The sequence below is a fragment of the Epinephelus moara genome, chromosome 24 (assembly GCF_006386435.1).
Source record: "Epinephelus moara isolate mb chromosome 24, YSFRI_EMoa_1.0, whole genome shotgun sequence".
In the NCBI taxonomy this organism is placed as follows: domain Eukaryota; kingdom Metazoa; phylum Chordata; class Actinopteri; order Perciformes; family Serranidae; genus Epinephelus; species Epinephelus moara.
This window is the reverse complement of record NC_065529.1, coordinates 17,461,951-17,481,778: the sequence shown is the minus strand read 5'-3', so window position 1 is coordinate 17,481,778 and position 19,828 is coordinate 17,461,951. Positions and strand designations below refer to the sequence as shown.

Here is a 19,828-nt window from a genome sequence, read left to right as displayed (position 1 = left end):
TTCACTCAGGGAACGCTAGATAAACAAAAACAGTGAGGTTGCAGAATCTAAAACGCTCCTTCAGGGACACTCGGCTGATGCAAAAACTTGCCATAATGTTACCACTGAGCTTGCCTTTGATCTGTTGTAGTGGGTAAATCCCTGAGAGCCCTTGCTGCACACTTGCTAAGTGATTTAACATTTATCAGCATCCATTAATTTGAATTAGCGGCTCCGTTTACTGTTACTGTTGTGACATAACTGACAAACTGGCATACAGTTACTAATGAACTTGGTCCTTAAACTGCATGGATGCACTCTCTATTGTAGGATTCATCACTGTTCTCACTGTCCATCTTTATATCATATCTTTACATTATGCACATGTGCATGTGGGTGCCTGATAGTGAGCTTGAATATACTGTATGCATATACAGGCATGCACATAGTGTGCAGGCAGGGTGCAGTGGGACATCAGACAGGAAAAATAATAAATTTTTAATATGTGGCTTAACTAAAGGGCTGCAATCTTACTTTACTGCACTGAATCTGGCACACTCAGCCTTGGGAGTGATGTAAATCTCAGTCCTTGGATAGTTGAGCCACGCAGAAAACTGCTGGGCTGGGCTGTTTGTTTAAACACTTTATTAGATGCAAGGACAAACATTCTTCACAATATGCATCTTATTTAAAATCTATGTGTGCTGCAATCCAAGGACTGGATTTTAAACTTGAACACTGCTTTCATGTGTACAGAGACTAAAATGTCACAGTGAGTACTTGTTGAAGTTGGGTACTTGTTGAAAATAGAAAACACACAAACACGCTGCAGGGACAGAAAACAGAGAGCGACGTAAATGAAATCTGTTGCTACAGCAGATATTTCTACTGTCACATATTCAGATGACATAAGCATTCAACTGCCTGTGTGTCAGTCGTGGCTGCTAGCATTCCCCAGGAGGATTAAAGGAGTGTTTTAAAGAGAATGAAACAGAGTGAGACTTCTGTGTAGGAGGGATGTGTCAAATGGCAGACATGTGGAGTGTGTGTGTGTCCTCGGGGTGAGAGCAGGAATACAGATAAAGTTCCTCTCGCTGCCGGAGTGGAGTGGATGTGATCATGAGTGTGTCAGAGGGAAGTGTGTGTGCAGCACTGTGCCTGGCTGTGTGTGATAAAGACACAGAGAGGACGCTGTGGCAAGATGCATACAGGAATTAAAATGGGCATTGGCATATGTGCAGAGAAACACTCCTGCTCTCACTCTCGCACAGTCTGTCACACTTGCAACCTCGCACACATTCTTTTGCTGATTTGCCTCTCGGCACGCAGCCAGAACACAAGGTGCAAGCTGCAACATTAAAAAGCTATTAAGCTATCATTAGTGGCACCATGGCTGCCCAGTGTAAGGCCTCCAGCCCTGACAGCAGCAACAATCTACTGTTATAGCGTCTGAACATACTGTAATGAACCCACTGTGTTTCAGAGATTAGCCACAGCCAATACGCCACAGATAAGTCGAGGTCCCTTCCCTGCACTGCCACCACAAAAGGAGAGCCCAGAGCAGGGAGGGGTAATAGTAAACAAGCAGTACACACCTCAACAGCAGCAAAGTGATTTATATTTGGGGTTGGTATAAGCGCTACATTTCATGATAAACAACTGGTGGAGAAAATGCACATTCAGGCTTATTTGTGTGTGAGTGTGTGTGTTAGAGAGAGAGAGAGGGTGGGGGATGTAAAAATTGGTGTGCAGTGAGAATTAATCTCCCAGGATCTGCTGCTGGTCTTTGATTTATTCAAGGTAAATAAAATGTTTTTATGTTGTTTTGTTAGTTAGCCTTGGTTCACCCTCAGACACTGTTAATTCTTCATAAATACCACTGTGCATAAAGAATGTGAACTGATTGATTGTTGCCAAGCCAGTGATGATGGTACAATCCAAATCTAGTCATTAATTGTAAAAACACGACGGCCGTTTAATACTGCAATCATTTCGTTTGGGAGTCCAGGTGATGATATTGAAGGACACACTCTGATTAAATCTGGTCGCATAAAGGGCAATTTCTGAACAGCAGAGAAGCAAAATGCTGTTTCCAAAGGAAAACACACAGTAATGAGGAGCTGCTGTGGAGCGGATAGCTTTGTTTTAGTCTAATTAATGTTACTTGAGTCAGGGCTGAAGACTACAAGTTTGGAAATGAAAAAATGGGGTTTGTGGAGTTAAAAATAAGAGAGCTTATTAGACCTCTGCAGCCTGCCCGGGGCTACATTAGCACCACACAACACATCCACATTTCTGACCAAACTGGTGCTGGTTGACATGTATTGTGGGTAATGTAGGCACCCGGCTTTGATGAGGAAGAAGACTGGGTGGGGAGGAAAGAGGATTTCTCTGGTTCGGCTGATTTTCATCCCTTTAAAAAAAAAAGTGTCCATCATAAGTCCCCCAGAGTTATTGGCGTGTAATACTTAATTGTTGGAACACGATATTTGCTGTATGATCCGTAACCATTAGTTAAAAATGTATTCAAAAGGAAAATGTACCGTAAATAAACTTTTTTTTTACCACTAATAAATAGGTATGGCAAAAAGAAAAATTTTCAAGGCTAAGTCATACAAATATATCTAGAATATAATTTTAGTGGATGATATAATGGGGCCCTGCCTCTTGTCCGATGTCAGCTGGGATAGGCTCCAGCCCCCCCGCGACCCTCAAGAGGATGAAGCGGTTAGAAGATGAATGAATGAATGAATGAATGAGGATATAATGGGGATTAATCATGATAAATTACAGAAAGTATGTGATTAATATCATTTGCAACCTTAATTTAGAGGCAGGCTAATCCCTAGGTTTTTAACAATATGATGGATTCATCTTAAAATTCTTTGCTTAGTAACTTCTGAAGCAAAAACTTCAGCTATAATTTATATCTAACTAAATTATATTTTATATAAATGAAACCCTAAAGTTCTGGATATCGTTCTACAGTAAACTGAGGAGAATATGAAGTGAATCATTGTGTTATTTTGCTAAAACAAAAAGTACAGCAGCCCTCAAAACATATTCGAAAAACACAAAAAAGCCCAAAGCAGAAACTGTGCTTTGTGTTTGATGTTTGATGTGAGGCTGAAGTATTCTTGAAGTATGTGATGATTTCCAGATGCTGTGACAGGTATCAGAAGAGGTTAGCTTGATGACCATTACTCATGCTAGAATAAGAGCTGGTAAGCAGCTGGCACTAATGTTAGCAGGACCGCAGGTGGGTGGATACAAAACTATGTTAAGGGATTACAGTGCCTACATACTGGAACACACACACCATTAGGCTGTGTTTATAGATAAAGCTAGAATGTATGGCAGGCTGATTGCCAGTAGTTCACAGATTGGAGGCCAGTGACATTCACACAACACAGACTTAAGAAATGGAGTCACAAGTCTACGCCCACATCCTCCTACAAATAAGTGAAAAGTATTTTTCCAAAAATATTAACATTGTATAATGTGATTAAGTAAACAGTTCTCGAAGTCTCTATCTGTACGGGATGTACACTATCTGTAATTGTATGGGGTGTTTGAGCAAGTACCGGACATTGAGTATGATTGTTACAACCACAAACACACAAACGAATTGCACAGCAATTGCCCCCAGCCATTAGATGATGATACATGGTGGCTGTGATGCGACATGTTGACATTAAAAAGATTAAAATAATGGCAGTGAACATTCATTAGCTGTTCTATTTAATCATGTTTGAACTTTGAATACTCCACATCAGCTTGTGCTAAATTAAAATCATAGTTACCCCACTGGGCGGCTGTGGCTCAGAGGTGAAGCGGGTCGTCCACTAATGGGAAGATCCCCGGCTCCTCCAGTCTGCATGTTGAAGTATCCTTGAGCAAGATACTGAACCCCAAATTGTTCCCGATGATGCCTCCTACCTTGTATGGTAGCTTCGGCCACCAGTATATGAATGTGTGTGTGAATGGGTGAATGTGACTCGTAGTGTAAAAAGTGCTTTGAGTGGTCGGATGACTAGAAAGGCGCTATACAAATGCAGGTCCATTTACCATTTGCAGGTCCATCACTTCATTCACATTGGTATAAAAGGACAATTGAAATACTACTCAACCTGAACCTTTATTGAGCTGTACTTGTTACCATTGGTGAAAGTACAACTGGGCTTGCAGTTGAGGCTGTCTTAATATTGAATACTCACTAAAGTTGAGAACATTAGAAATATCTGCAGGTAAAACAATGGGATTCTGAGATGTCACCTGCGCAGACAGATTTAGGTGACAACACGGCCTCCAGTCCCACCATCAGGTTTCACAGTAAATGCTTTGCTCTGTTAGTAGTAAAGGTTAAGGGTGGGAATCACCAGAGGCTCCACAATACAATATTATTGCATTTTAAATGTGTTGCAACATGATAAGTATTGTGATAAAATATAATGCAATATATTAGGATCCATTACGTTTTTTCAACTGTAAATTATGACCCCAAAGGAAAACTTTGTCAAGATTTGTATTATATAATAAGATATGTTTTCAGTCTGTTCATCTCACTTCAGTCACTTCAAAATGTGTGTAATGGACTGAAAAAGCTATTGATTTTATTATTCAAGTAGGCTACCTATAGTTTAATTTGTATTTGTAATATTAATTTTTTTGTTTGTTTGTTTGTTTGTTTTGGGGTTTTTTTGTTTTTATTTGTTTTTTGAGTATGTGTGCGTGTGTGTAAAGAGGGTGGGCTAAATAAGCTTCAGCTTCAGCCTACACCTTTCCGGTCAATATGTACATATTACTGTGAACGAACTATGCATATTTTGAGATGTAAGACCGAAATAAATAAATAAATAAATTAATTAATTCATTCATTCATTAATAATTTATGTAATGAAAAAAATCAATACTTAGCACATCGTGGCGATATGATTTTGCCACACAAAAATATCATGATACTATGCTGTTTCGCCCAACCCTAGTAAAAATATTTTAAAAAGCAACATTTTCTGATTTTAATCTAACTGCTGCTTTTCTGTCACAATAATCACAGCCTCACAGATCTGCTACTGCGGCTATTATTGCAGTCTTTGTAGGAGTGGATCAGTGTGCACACATGCTTACCTAGAGCTAACCTATTTGCCCTAATGTACTTGTCGCTCTAATGTAAATCTAATAAAAAAGTCATGAAAAAGCTTCTCTGTATCTCATTGGAAAAATAAGATCTTCACAGTAGGCCAAGAAATATAAATTAGGGTAAACACGCATGTATACACACATACTGTAGGTACAAACAGACTAATGTATTCATGAGGCATTCATTATCTTGTCCTGTCCCATTGTAAGCTGTGAAGATAAAAGAGAAGACGTACAGGAAGGAAAGCATAGGCCACATAAATAATACCTGCCATTCTTTAATCATGAAGAACTTATGCCCTTCCCCCCGGCATCCTATCTCATACTTCTCTCCCCACATCTCTATGCATACCTGCAGGACAGCGCCACTATGCAGTTCTGTGCCAACAAGCTGGACAAGAAGGACTTCTTTGGCAAGTCGGACCCTTTCATGGTCTTCTACAGGAGCAACGAGGATGGAACGTAAGTGCTTGATGTGATTTTGTTTTGTCATTCCTAGTGTTTGGAAATAGGTTGGTGCAAGTACTGGTGCTGTCAGTGGACGAGGAAGCTCCCCTGAGACAAACATATTGCACTGAGATGCAGTCCTGGCACAGTGAAGTAACTGCTCTCAAAAACCACACTTAAAACAACAGATGCTGAATTTTGTGTTACAAGCTCTCCAAAGTCCACGGTAAGGAAACAGTCAGATATTAGCTTGCTTTTCTTATAGCAGGATAAATTAACTCATATGCGAGCCTGGAAAATCTGCTTTAAAAAATTAGTTTTGAAGTACAATATCATAAAGGTTACAGTAACATAATAAAGAATTCAGATGGAAACCATCTGGGGAAGAGAAAGAGGCATAAACAGAGGGAACATTAGAGGAGATACAGCAGAGAGGGATGAGAATATATGTGAAGAGAAGAGCTGCAGTGGTTACTGAAGCATGCACAAGTTAAGAGGCTGCATACAGAAGCAAGTATCCTGTTCACAACATAACCACAATTCCCATGACAATACCTTACATAAATGACTCCAGGAGGACAAATAGGAATGAGAGGCAATTAATGTAGAAAAACATAAAAGCAAAGGAAAAAAACACAATCTACATTTTCCATCAATAGTGAAGCCGCTGTCACTTTCTGAGGCAATTCACGTAGGGGTGAACAGCACTCCCCTATCTCCTCACGCCTTCCCAGAGTGCTGTTCATCCTCCCAAGGGGCTGTGCAGTTGTGGCAGCGTCAGCCCAATCTAGCCGAAGATGCTTTAGCAAGTGCTTCATTAGCTGTCTTCCAGCTTTTCTCAGGTTTTTTTTTTTTTTTTTTGGATACATAACAGGGTGGGAAATGGATCCCTGCAGATGTGCTAGAAGTATCGGTTGTTGGTGCCAGAGGGGGGTACAAATTAGAGGCCTGTGCAGCAAAAGGACTAACAGGGTTTTAAAAGGCTTGAGGCACTTAGTGAAGCACAAGTAATCCAAGGCTTTGGGTTAAGAAAAAAAAGTGTGATACGCCTTGTTGCTTTTCGAGAGGATATTTGAGGGGTATGTGATAGGAATTTATGTGGCTCTGCTCTGCGAAGCATTGCAGATATCAGAGAAGGCCATTTGCATATCATTGTCACACTCTTGGTCAAGGGAAATGGTTTAATAGCCAGACTGAAATATCAATTTATTCTCTGTGGTCTGAAACACAATATAGCTGGGAGTCAGGCCAAGTGGTAAACAAAGCTGGGTACAGCTTTATTTAAAGCATCTCTCGTGCCACTGTAGGATTTCACAGTCTTTCCTGTTACCTCCGTCTCTTCCGTTACATGCCCCTCCCCTTATTTGCATATTTATCTCTCTCCCTGGCGTTTGTAATCAACAAATAATATTTCTGTCTCTGCTTCTGTCCTCCTTCTCTTCCCCTAGGTTTACTATCTGCCATAAAACAGAGGTGGTGAAGAACACATTAAATCCAGTGTGGCAGCCTTTCACTATCCCAGTACGAGCGCTCTGCAACGGAGACTACGACAGGTACAGTGCAATCTCCCCCTCTTCTTGACACTGTCTGATCCCCACGGCTGCTGTTTATCCTCTCACTGTTACTCTTGGCACCATTTATCCCCTCTATCTCTGCCTTATTCCACACACAAACACAGAAACACTTGCACACACACTTTGAATAGTTGACAATATTGACCTCACTGACATCGTCTTCCTTCATTGATTTCTGTTGGCTCAATCTATTGAGTGCCTTCATGGCTCTAATCAAAATCTCTCTGACTGACAAATTGCTTACTGATGGTGGACATTACACCCTTAGTGCTGATGAGTTAAACCAGCAGAAATCAATACCAGTTCAACATGGTGTAGTGTTAAGCCTCCTGTTCTTTCTATTGTCACATAATTTCTGCTGCTGTGTGCCTCTGTATATTGATCTTTGCTAGAGTAGCATGGAACAGGCACAATGAGCCTTTCTAATCTCCAGTGACCTTCCTGCTGTGTTACTGTTATCAGTGCTATTCTCCTGAGATATAATCTGAGTGATATATACTGATCAGCCACAACATCAAAACCACTAGCAGGTGAAGTAAATAACACTGATCTCGTTACAATGCAATGTTCTACTGGGAAACCTTGGGTCCTGACATTCATGTGGATGCCACTTGACACACACCACCCACCTAAACACTGTTAAAGACCGAGAACACCCCCTCATGTCAATGGTATTCTATGATGGCAGTGGACCACCCAGCAGGACAGTGCGTAGTGCCACACCACAAAAACTGGTCAACAGTGGCCTGAGGTACTTGACAAAGAGCTCAAGGCATCGATTTGATTGAGCATCCATGGAACATACAGGTCAAAGCCAAGGCCAAGCCATGGTGGGGCCTCTGACCCATCAAGGTATGGACACAGGAACTCTGGGGATGGCCTGTGTTGTCTGGCACCAGAGCATTGGCAGCGGATCCTTTGAGTCCTGTAGCTTGCGAGTTGAGGTACAAGCATGTCCCATCAGAATGATCAGATTGTTTACTAAACCCTTGCCCAAAACAGGGGTTTACTAAAGCATTTGCAAACCCCAAAACACCATAGCAAAAGTTCAAGGAATGAATGTGCTAAGGTAACCTGCAAATATCAGCATGTCTGGCTAATTAGCTGGCAAACCAAGCGCTACTTCCAAGGCCATGGAGTATTCGGCTACATTATTCTGTGGGGTTACAGGTTACAGGGTATGTTGAAAAATAAGTCTTGTTCATGGCAAGCACACCTACTGCGTCCTCTGTCCGGTCCTGGGTGCTACTAATGAGTGTAAGCGAAAGATCTGATCTTGCTGCCTAGACTGCTAACATTCATGCTTAAAGTGACCCATATCTGACATCAGAGTGAATGGATCTCTGCCCTGAAATGCATCAAATGCAATGAATAACGTCACTCACGTTCGATAGAACAACAAAAAATGTCACATTCATGAAACAGGCATTTGGGAGCAAAATAAATGACAGCGGTAAAAGTGTTCATCTCCCGAATGATCACCATGGTAGGAAGGTCTGATGATGTCATTCTGCATAATAATTAGCCATGTGCTTCGTTTGGGAGAGTGTGCAGAGTGTTTTTGGAGAAATGGCGCTTCAGAGCAATATGGACAACTGGCTATCTTATGAATAGGCTTTCAGTCCACTGGCTTTATTAGCACTGCTGGTAGTTGTGCAGAGAAAGAGGTGTGTGCAGCCGGGAGAGGAGTCAGGAGTGGTAGGCCCACAATGTGGACGGTTTCACGGTGGAAAAATTCCTCCAAAACTTTCGGATGTCCAGGGTTAGATTAATATCTCTGTTGGCGCCTCATAACAACATTGTCTCAGCATGTAGGCAAGCTGCCCCGTCAGAAAACGTCTGGCAGTCGGGCTCTATCAGCTGGCGATTGGGGCAGCCTAATGCTATGGCAGCCTTCTGTAGTAAGGGCTCCATCATTGCATGATGAGCAATCTGCTGCTGTGCAATAAAGTATAATGTGGAAAAACCATGGATGTATGGGAAAACATGTGAATTCCAATATCACCGTTCTCACTGCAGTCGTATAACCAGTGAATGGATATGTATCAGATTTAGGACCACATATGAAAGTGGCCCACATTTGATTGGTACGAAAAATGGGATTTCTATGTCCGCAATACTCTGAAATTTTGTAATGTGAACATAGCCTGTAGCTTTAGCATTATATCAGGTGTGTAGCCATCAAGTACATCTTTAAAAACCATTCACAACATTGTCCTTTTCAAATGAGTCAGTTGGACACATTAAAAAGTCAGCTGGAGACAGACCGCCTTATGATCCGACTTACTGGCAGTTGATACTATCTGCTTGTGATAGTTCTTATTTCAAGCACGTTATCATTGTAAACTGCAAAAACCGAAAGCTTGCCATTAACAGTCAGTTGAATGTTATCCACACAGAATAAATGATATTAGGAAAGTTGATATGAAGGAATAAGATAAGAATACTCTAAGTATAATTTGATCTATTCATCATTGCTGTGCTTTTACACTTCAGGCCTAGAAAACAGTGGATCACAATACTGACTAAATATCTAAAATAATGATGGGTTGCTCTTCCCAGTTGGCACATAATTAATGTTGACATGTTGTGTCAGAGGGGATATAAATTCATTTTTCTCCCAGCTTATCTGCCTGCTTCTAATTTAAAAGACAGTGCCGGGAAGAAAACAAGCTAAATCATGAAGGAGCTGTGAGGGAAGATGGAAAAGGAGTGACAGATTACTTTTGTGGGGGGAGAAATATTTCATGTGGCATACTGTATCTTTTTTCTGCCTCTCCGTCTATTCTCGTCTCTCCCTCACAAAAGGTGTCTGTCCTGTCTTCTTTGTATGCAGTCAAACTCTAATTACTGAGAATGCTGAGAACCCCATGTGTGCTCAGAAAACTGAGATAAATCCCAAACAGACAGACGGGAACAAAGCTACCGAGGGGGGTTGCCTCAGGAAGTATTTGATACTTGGGAAATATCAGGTGAATTTGTGCGAGGCAGCCAATCACACATGAGCTTGAGAAGGGGTCACTACCCTGTCAGAGCCAATCATACACAAGGGACTGAGCTGGCCATCAAAAGTTCTTCGTTCCTATGCCATGAAACATGCACACGCACATGCCCACACCTAGAGTATAATAAAATGTGACAAGCCACGAGCTGAAACAGCCTGAAATTCTGCAAGTCTTGAAATATCACCAAGACAGTGCTATAAACAGGTTATATCCCTATGCGTGGGTGAGGAATAAACTTTGTGGTTTTTCGTGTTCATATTTCTAAGACTGGGGGTGGGAGGGTTATTTTTCAACCTACGTGATGTTACCTTATCATTCAAGTTGTATTCATGCTAGAGACGTGGCTCTTGAGGCTGTCATTTCTTTTGATCTGTTTAATTACTGTTTACATCTATCAACTGAGAGAAAGCTTCCAGTGAATTGACAGCTGCTAATGTGGTGCCCATTTCCTACAAAATTTAAAAAAAAAAAATAAATAATAATAATAATCAATGAAATCATTTCAGACCAATTTCTATTACATGTATCAAAACTCTATGTTTAAACAATTAGTGATCACATCCATTCAGTTGTTAAGAATTAGTTTGTAAATCAAAAGAAATGCTCAGCCACAGTTGCCTTGAATAGAGCCTGGCAGTCCTGGTCGAATGTCCTACACCTCTATGAACGAGACATTTAACACAGGCTGACCAATATTGCTGTTTCCTTTTGGTCCACTGCAGGATCCACAGAGTTCTCATCAAAGGCTTAAAGGGACAGTTCCTCCAAAAATCAAAAACACATATTTTCCTCTTACCTGTAGTGCTATTTATGGGGATGCACCCATTGTGAAATTCTGGGCCGACACCGATATTCAAAATGGCCGATAGTGATACTTTTTGCCGTTTTATTATATTTTTGTTGTTATTTATTCCCCCCTTTGTGCCAGGAAGACAAAGAAGTCCTTATTATAAAAATAAAGTGTTTTAAAGTGTTTCAGTCCTTCATTACACTACCTATGATGAAGCACAAAGTCAATCCTTCACATTTATGAAACAACCCTATATATATCCTCCTTCCCTCTCTAATATCTATTTAATACTGCTGTGACAACATCAACAAATTTCTCCATAAAACAACTGTATTTATTTTAAGTTTCTCACCGAAAGCCACATTTTACAAGATTACATTTTAACACATCACGAGGACATTAAAATTTACCTTTGCCCAATACTCAGTTTTACTGAATAGTGCTTGAACACATCATAACGTAACTCAACGCAACCTCCGTCAGCTGTTAGTTCTGGCCACTGGTGGCTAACAGCTAACAATAACTAGCTTTCTTTCTGCCAATATCAACACAGATTTGTTGTTCAAAATGTAGCGTCATCAGCGAAACAAGGGGGTGCCTCCCCTGACGCATTGATGCAATGGAGTTTCTTCATCCTTTTGTCCCGATGACGTTCCAGGAAGATCTCTCTGATCATCCCAAACAGATTTTCTACTACCCCCAGGACAACATGCCGCCATTAGTCTTGAGCCCTGCTTTTTAGCCTGCGCAAATTGATGTGAAACAACAGAAAATCATCGGCCTCTACCATCAGTGAATGTTATCTTATTTGCTGATAGGCCCATGGCAGTCAACAAGGCAGATGTCAGCTGATACAGATGTGTGGCCGATTAATCAGTGAATCCCTAGTTATTTATCAGTCTTGATTGTTTTGATGAGACTTGCTGAGTGCTGGAGATATCAGCTGTAGAGATGTCTGCCTTCTCTCTAATATAATGGAACTAGATGGCACTCAGCTTGTGGTGCTCAAAGTGTCAAAAAAAATACATTTGAAACACAAAACAGCAATGTCTCTTTCTAGAAATCATGACCAAGTTACTCAAGATAATCCACAGACCTTGTTGTGAGCAGTTTCATATAAGAACGTTATTCTTCTCCCTAACTAAACCTGGCAACGTATCATTGTGCAAAAGTAAGCGTGCATTTACTCATAAACGAGAGGTTTGCACTCATGACATATTTACATTAAACCTTGAACAGAGAATCCGTACGTCATAGATGGACAAAAAACAATCACTGCCTGTTAACTTCTGACAAAAAACAAATCAAAATTCAGCAAAGTCATTCTGGGAGTCTGCAGAACGTCCATTTGAGGGCCCTTGTGGACTCAAGCAAATAAATTGCGGATTTAAAGAATCCTCAACACTCACAGGGGAAGCAGGGGAGTCTGGACATTTGGATTCAGTCAAAAATTCACACAGCCTCTGGATTTAATCAACATAAATTAAGCTTCCTCAAGGAGTTGGAGGCATCAGAATAAGTATCTGACGTTGCTTATTCTCCAATTGGGTGCTGTTAAACCATTGAAAAAGAAATTTCAAACGTTTCCATTCAGTTTTTGCAAATTGAAAATTCTCATTTAAGCAAGTGGATAGAAGCGGTAACATGAAGGAGGCGTGTTGTCTTCCTTTCTTTATATGAGCTTCTGGAAACACTGTAACTGAGTCTGAGCGCTCAGCGTTTGATCAAAAAGGACCTGCTAAATTATAAATAGTAAGAGTTACACAAGATGCAGATTACTTGTATCAGAGGCATTGTTTGTTGCTGTTGTATCTGAGTGGAGAGGCATTGACTGTAGCTTGTTATCTGCGTTTCCTGTCTCTCAGTCCACATGTTGGAGACGGCATGAAAGCACCTCGAACTGTTGAGACTGGTAGCCCACTCAAGTATGTCAGTGGATGACCTACTGCTGATTTACTTTGCTCTAATTAGATCAGTGCCGTAGTTTGGACTTGTTCCTCTCATTAGATGCACCAAAGGGCAAAAAGGAGAAGTCGGCTTGAGTTCAACAAAGGGCGTCTCCAATAGGGGCACTCTGCTCTACAAACTGACATGTCTAAAGGAACAAAGGGAGGACGATGCAGTGTCTCTTCTAAAGGAGACGATGCACCCTTCAACTGCATGACTTTTTCTCTCGAGCCTGACAAATAAGCAGCAGTATATATATATATATATATATATATATATATATATATATACCTGACTGTACTGTAGTGCTGCACTCTAGTCCCCCTACTGGAACAAAGTGCCTTTTACTCTGATAGGTTTTTAAATGTGATCCATTTTTGATTTTACCCTTTTTATTATGTGGGAGACGATGCACTTCAGACTGTATCTATGGAACTCTTTTAAAGGAACTCTCAAACTCTGAAGTTAGAGATGGAAAAATAAACTTTGTATTTCAGCTCCACGGTCTCTTTCAGTGACAGTCTCTTGTATCCTAAAACAATGAAAGTCCCTGTGGGATGTGGATGGAACTGACTTTAAAGATCTCACTGACAGCTGCACTTCATTTGGGCTGACTGTCTGCCCTCTCCGTTCACAGGTTTTTTTGAGGCCAGTGTGGTGTTGCATTTTTAGTTTTTTTGTGCCTGCTGTAAAGCGCGACTACAAAAACAAAGACGTGCAGCCAAGTCTTACAAAAAGTTAGACTTTATGATACATTTGTAAAAACTTTCAGTTTCAGTTTGGATACTGACACGCTGTCTAGATTTAAGGGTGACAAAAGTGCATGTATTATTAGGGTTGGGTATCATTTGTTTTTTTCCAATGCTAAAATGATACTATTAAAGTGGCACCAGTGCCTAAACCAAATAAAAAATCAAGCACAAACAATTGTCAATGAAATATTTTTTTGTTGTTGTTGTTTTTAATGCAAAGGCTAATCACTTAAAATTGAATATATGATGTCTAACTCTTAACACAAATATAGATAAATACAAAACACTATCAATAGATTCACCTAATAAATAAAACCCAACCCAATGACAATAATCTAATGCTATGTGATAGTTACAGTATTAACAACTTAGCTTTGAGTTGGAACCAGTAATTATTTCCCTAACTCAGGAGAGACTAAGCAGCACAACATTTCTCAAGTATCTATGTAGGAGTGGCTGAGATTGTCACTACAATGAGTTTACATGCACAAAATCGTCTGGTTTTTGCCCTTATTCTGAAAAAGAAAATATACCTACTAAACTGTTCACATGGCTACTGAAAATCAAATCCAACTAACATCCCTGTGTGCATACTCTGATAACAGTCCCTAAAAATGTCGTTTATTATGTCAAAACATGGAAAAGTACAACAGCAATTGTCATTTTGCTTCTTGGCAACAAAATAGGATTTTGTCACAGTTTCCTAACGACGGCAGACTTGTTGGACCATTCGAGTTCAGCCGCCCTCTGTCCTTCCTTCAGACAACCTTCTCGAAAAAGTCTGTGTTGTGATATTCACTTATATTCGAAAACCATCTGATATCCAAGTCTTGCATAATGATTAAAATAGTGTGTTTCTTCTTTCGACCAGAAATATGGGTTTTTCTGAATGCATTTCTTCACCAGCATTGCAAACAGTTGGCGAGATGATTTGTGTACAACATATCCATGGCAACGCACAGAGCTAGGGTTGGGTCGGTATGAGAAAAAAAAAAACAACGGTCTGGTTTTTGTAAAAAAAAAAAAAAAAACGCATTAAGTCGGTAATGCCGGATTTTCTCCACTTGGGGGCGTAATTGACTCATTTAAAATAAAAAAAACGACCTTAGGACAACAGAGTGACAGTAACAAGTTGTTTCTTTTATTCCTTACAAATAAATTTTGCAGCTTACTCAATCAGTGCAAACAAGGGTTGCCTCCTCCTTCTGGCTCAAAGCCAAAGTGTTGCCATAGTGGCGCATTCTTTGATTTCTTTGAGACTAAATTGTCCGCCATTATCGACTCCCCCTCACTATTAAACAAACTCCAGGCTACAGTAGAGGCCTTGGCGCATGCGCACTCGCACCCCCTAGCTATTAAAACCTGAATAATATTGGCATATCCCACATACCTACATTCTCAATATTTAAATGGAATATGCTGTTTACATGACCCGTATGAAATTCTGAATATTGTAATGTTCGTAATAATAGGGCAGTATTGATGTGCATGTAACAGTAGCCACTGGGAATAGCTGGTCCTCCTTAACAGTCCATCTTAATAAGTGAGCTAGGTCAGGTTCCAATGGGAGGCTAACATCGCTCGCTAACTTCAGGGTTAATTCCCTTCTCTTTAATCAGCAGGTGCCAAGCAAGACAGAAGAGCTTGGTGTAGGTCTTTAGGAGTTGTAGCATTTATTTACGGACAAAGAGCTTGATTGTCCACACACCAGTCGTAGGAACTGGTTGGAAATAACAGTACAATTTAAATGGAGTAGGGTAACTGACTTAGATGTCCCTAGTCATTTAGGGTATTCAAGTTTTAACCTATTTTTCCTAGTAACTGCTGCTATATTCAAGTTTTACTTTTTTTTTATCTATTTATTTTTTACCCTTTATAAGATGCTTTTTCTTAGCCTTATATGTATGCGAGAGAAAGTAAATCCGAATAAGGTCACAAGGTCTGTTGTTGAGTATACATGCAGCATTATACAAGCTTTGCGAAAGATATTACATTCAGTGAGCTTGAGGAGACTGTGGCTGTGGAAAGGAGGGTCAGTGGGAGCGTATGGCTGTATAACTTTCTTTTGTAGAATCTGTGATTTCACAAGATAAGTAGAAAAGGTACTGCACAATATAACATCACAGTAACTTATATGAGGCTCAGATAAAAACTTGTATGAGGTTAAAAGTGCTTTAAGTGGAAGGAAAAGCCTCAACTTGGAAAATAAGCCAACTTTTTATTGCAGGTTATGATATAGGTATGGTGTCGCTCTGACTGCTTTATAAGTTTTATAAAACTTTTGTTTCTAAATTTCACATTTCTTAAACACAATAGCCGGTGTACAGAAGTTCTATGAGATCAATTGATCCAATACATTGGTACCGGAGGCATACCTGATGTTATTAAGCAGATCAGGTACTGCCCAGATGTGACCAATTCAAATTAAATACAGTTGTTTAACATTGATTGATTGATTGACTTTATTTATTTAAGTGTCGTGCACCAAGTGGTGCCCAGCCCATATGGGCTTACAAGACACTAAACAGAACAACAGCCTGGATGGCTACATGACAGATCAATAACAAAAAGTCCACAAAAGGAAAAGCAAACATTTCAGAACAGCCAAATTCCTTAACAGAAACATATTATTATGTTGGGTACAACGTTCTCTGTCTTAAGTGCCAAGCATTTTCTATAAATCTTGCCAAGGCAAAGGTCTCCTCATCAAAAAGCCAACGCAACATCTCACCTTCGGACAACCAAAATAAATCAGGATTTTTCCACTGAATTCCACAACAGATGGTTTTGTAAATCACAGTATAAAGGGCAATGAAACAGAAAATGATATTCATCTTCAACAACATCAAGATCACAAAGAACACATATACGTTGCTCCTCCGGGATACATTTATATCTGCTCACCTCAATAGCCAGAGGAAGGGTACCAGTTCTTAACTGGGCACAAAGGGACCTAAATTGTTCCTAAATATATAATTTAAATCAGAAAAGGAAAAAAAATACAGAAACCTCTTTTGCCCAAGGATGATTATGAGTTCTATCCCAGTTAAAAATCTTTATGTACTATAAAAAGACAATGTTACAAACCATGAAGAACAATACAATTCCTATTAAGAATAATGGCGTATGCACATGCTTTCTAATAAAGTAATAAGGAAAGTGTAATTACAGCCTCATGTTACCTTGCATATGAAATGACCCCCAACTGTTTTACACTGGAAGGTGCAGTAGGATATAGAATTTAGATTGGAAAATTAATAGAAAGCACTGGTATTGGCTCGGTGCCTAGAATCGGCCAGTATAATTTGTTTTTGTACTGGTATTACATCAGGAAAAATGGCACCAGTGCATCCCCAACAACCCCACTATTACAAAGAACAGGATTTGTGATTTTGTCAAATATAAAAATTTGAAATCTTCTGCTGCAAAGACAACATCTATAACAATGCACAGCCACGCTGAATAAAGGCTGAAGGCGACTGGACTGTGCACAACTGTTGCTGCATAAAATCTGTTATCTGTAAAGTGTTGCTTGTTATTGCTAGGAAACAACACCCAAAAATCCCACATCTGAATCATAGCCAAAGGCTATCTGTCGACCATATTTTAGTCAGATCCGTTGGTAACCTTTCAGAATATCTTACAAACACACAGACATGGATAAAAACACCTTCAAACTGTTTTGGCTGGCGACTGGGTGGTGCAGTGATTAGGCAGACTGTCCTTCAACTGGCAGGATCCCGTTGAGTCTCTGGTGACAGCGAGCAAAATCCATCTCTCCATATGTATACATACATACAATCTGCTTTGGAAGACTACATTTTGGCAAAGATGAGGAGAGTAACTAGGAAAAGCGATGGGGGTGGAGAACAGGAGGAGAAATGAAGTAGAGGGGAATAACTGATCACAGGCAGCAAAGGCAAGTATATTTGCATTGGTACAGGAGAAAAAAAACAGAAATCCAATATTTCAAAGACCCTGTTCCAGATGAGTAAGTCAAGAGGAAGAGGATGTGGGAGCGTGAAGAGAGAGGAGGGAAATTGAAGGTGCTTCCAAGTTGTAGAAATTTAAATTTATTCCCTCCATTTCTCTACTGTATATACACATCCTTCATACCCCCTTGTATACTGAGCTTTTTTCTGTGTAGGTGGCACCTAAGATATATATTTTTATGCTGATAATTCATTAAAAACATCAAAAGAATCAACTCTCTCATTAATGTGCCAGCCCAGGTGACTCAAGCGAAGTCTATTTCCATCCCTGGCAAAAGATCACAGACGGATCTGTGTAATTGGAGCTGAAGAATTGTTCAGTGTCAAATGCAGTCTCCGTTTTTTTCCCTTCAATTATTTGCTCCTCCATTACGGAAGATGAGTCATGTTCATTAAAGATGCCTTAGAATAGTAGCTGAGGATATCTGCAGCAGATTAGTTTTGGAGTGTATATTGTTCTGAGAGTGTGAAGGGGCCACTCAAGGATCTGAGCACTGGAGTGCTTTGATGCAGCTCTCTGTTAGGATTTGGAATAGAAATAATGGAAAATGCTTTGAGCTGGTATGATGTCAGCTTCCTGTTACTTTGCGTAACCACTTGCACTTAGCACTGCGCATGGATTGGTCAAGGGAAGGGATGTCTTACTTTATCTGTTTCTGCTGTATCTCTCTGCATCTCACTTGCCTCTTCCCTGCTAGAAGAGAAGCATCATGTTTCCACTACCTAGGTGAACATTTTCTCTCTCACAGCCTTGAAGATAACCTCAAAAGAACAAACTGTCACCACAGAACGACAGGGGCCAGGTGGCAGAGAGGAAGTTGGGCTTATTTCAGGCATCTTTCAATTCCTCAGTGACAGGAAAAAGAGTCTCTGATGTGCTGCTTGCTTCTATTCTCTTTGGATCTGGGCTGGTGTCAGTACTTGTGTAAGACGAAATGGGGAGGAGAGGGGAGACACGGGGGTGCGATCAATGTGACTCAGGTGCCAAAAAAATATGTTTTTTTTCTCTGTAACGCTCTGCAGGGACATTGTTTCTGCTGCATTTGTGTAAAATGGCATCAGAGTGTCTTTTTTGTCATGTTCTTTTGAATGTTGGAAGTTAACATGTGCTGCAGTTTGGAAGTTACGGATTTTTTGGAGGGAGTGTTTTATACAAGTTGACTTTTTCTCTTGCAACGTGCAGCCAGCTGCTCAGCCTCGTTCTAAAGCTGGCAAGCATCCCAGTTTTAGAACAAAGTGACATCCGTTTTAATTGATTTTAGGGTTTCCTTGGCGCCATTTCAACACAATTACTTGAATGAAATGATATCAAAGTACTCAGTATAATGTTTAAAAATAGATACGTTTTTTGAGAGACCTACAATTACTTAAGATCCACTGAATCACTCAGTCATCAACACACCAGAACGATTAACAAACTCAAACTAAATACATAAATAAACACCATCAATGTTTCTCTCTCCTTGTCGCACTCAATAATGATGATGAGCCTTATTTATTTAGCACTGAAAACTCCAAGGCTCAAAGGACTGACATGAAACAGGAGCACACACCTGTGGCCGCTGTCTCCTGTCCTTGTTAATTGCAAAGCCTTAATGAGGCTAATGAAGGTATTGCTGAGCAGAGTGGTGATCTTTCCCCAGTGTGGTGTGATGTATTCCCTAAATGCTCGGTTTCATGTTGGTATCATGGTTGAAAAAACATCCCATAAGTACGGCTGCGTATCGTGTCAAAAACTACGACACCAGTACCAATACAGTACCCTTAATGTGATACAGATAGAGAAGGCTACTTCATTTGAAAGAATCCTTCTGCATGTTATGCTTTTATTTCTATCAGATGCCACAGGCTTGTAGCACAGCCACACTTTAGAACAGGGACGTTAGACATATGGCCCAGGGGCCAGAACCGGCCCACTAGATACTAGAAACTTCATGTAAAATACTGCTTCAGAGGCTTTTCCACCCTGACCAGAATACAGATTAATACTTACTGTGGTCATATCTTACTATATAATGACGAAAACTCTGTCTGTGTGTGTGTGTGTGTGTGTGTGTGTGTGTGTGTGTCTCTGTTCCACGTTTTTCTCCTCACTGACTTGGTCAATCCATGTGAAATTTGGCACAGTGGTAGAGGGTCATGGGAGGATGCAAATGAAGCAATATTACATCAATTGGCCAAAGGGGGGCGCTATAGTAACCAA

The 19,828-nt window shown here is 40.2% G+C and overlaps 1 protein-coding gene across 1 annotated transcript in view; it reads left to right on the top strand.

The window, feature by feature from the left end:
- The window catches only part of cpne5b (copine Vb), a 180,283-nt gene that overhangs the window by 125,097 nt on the left and 35,358 nt on the right, over positions 1–19,828 (top strand). The window contains exons 8-9 of the mRNA XM_050037339.1: positions 5,477–5,580; positions 7,014–7,118. Coding sequence (XP_049893296.1) covers positions 5,477–5,580; positions 7,014–7,118 — 209 coding nt within the window. The remainder of the gene's footprint in view (positions 1–5,476; positions 5,581–7,013; positions 7,119–19,828) is intronic.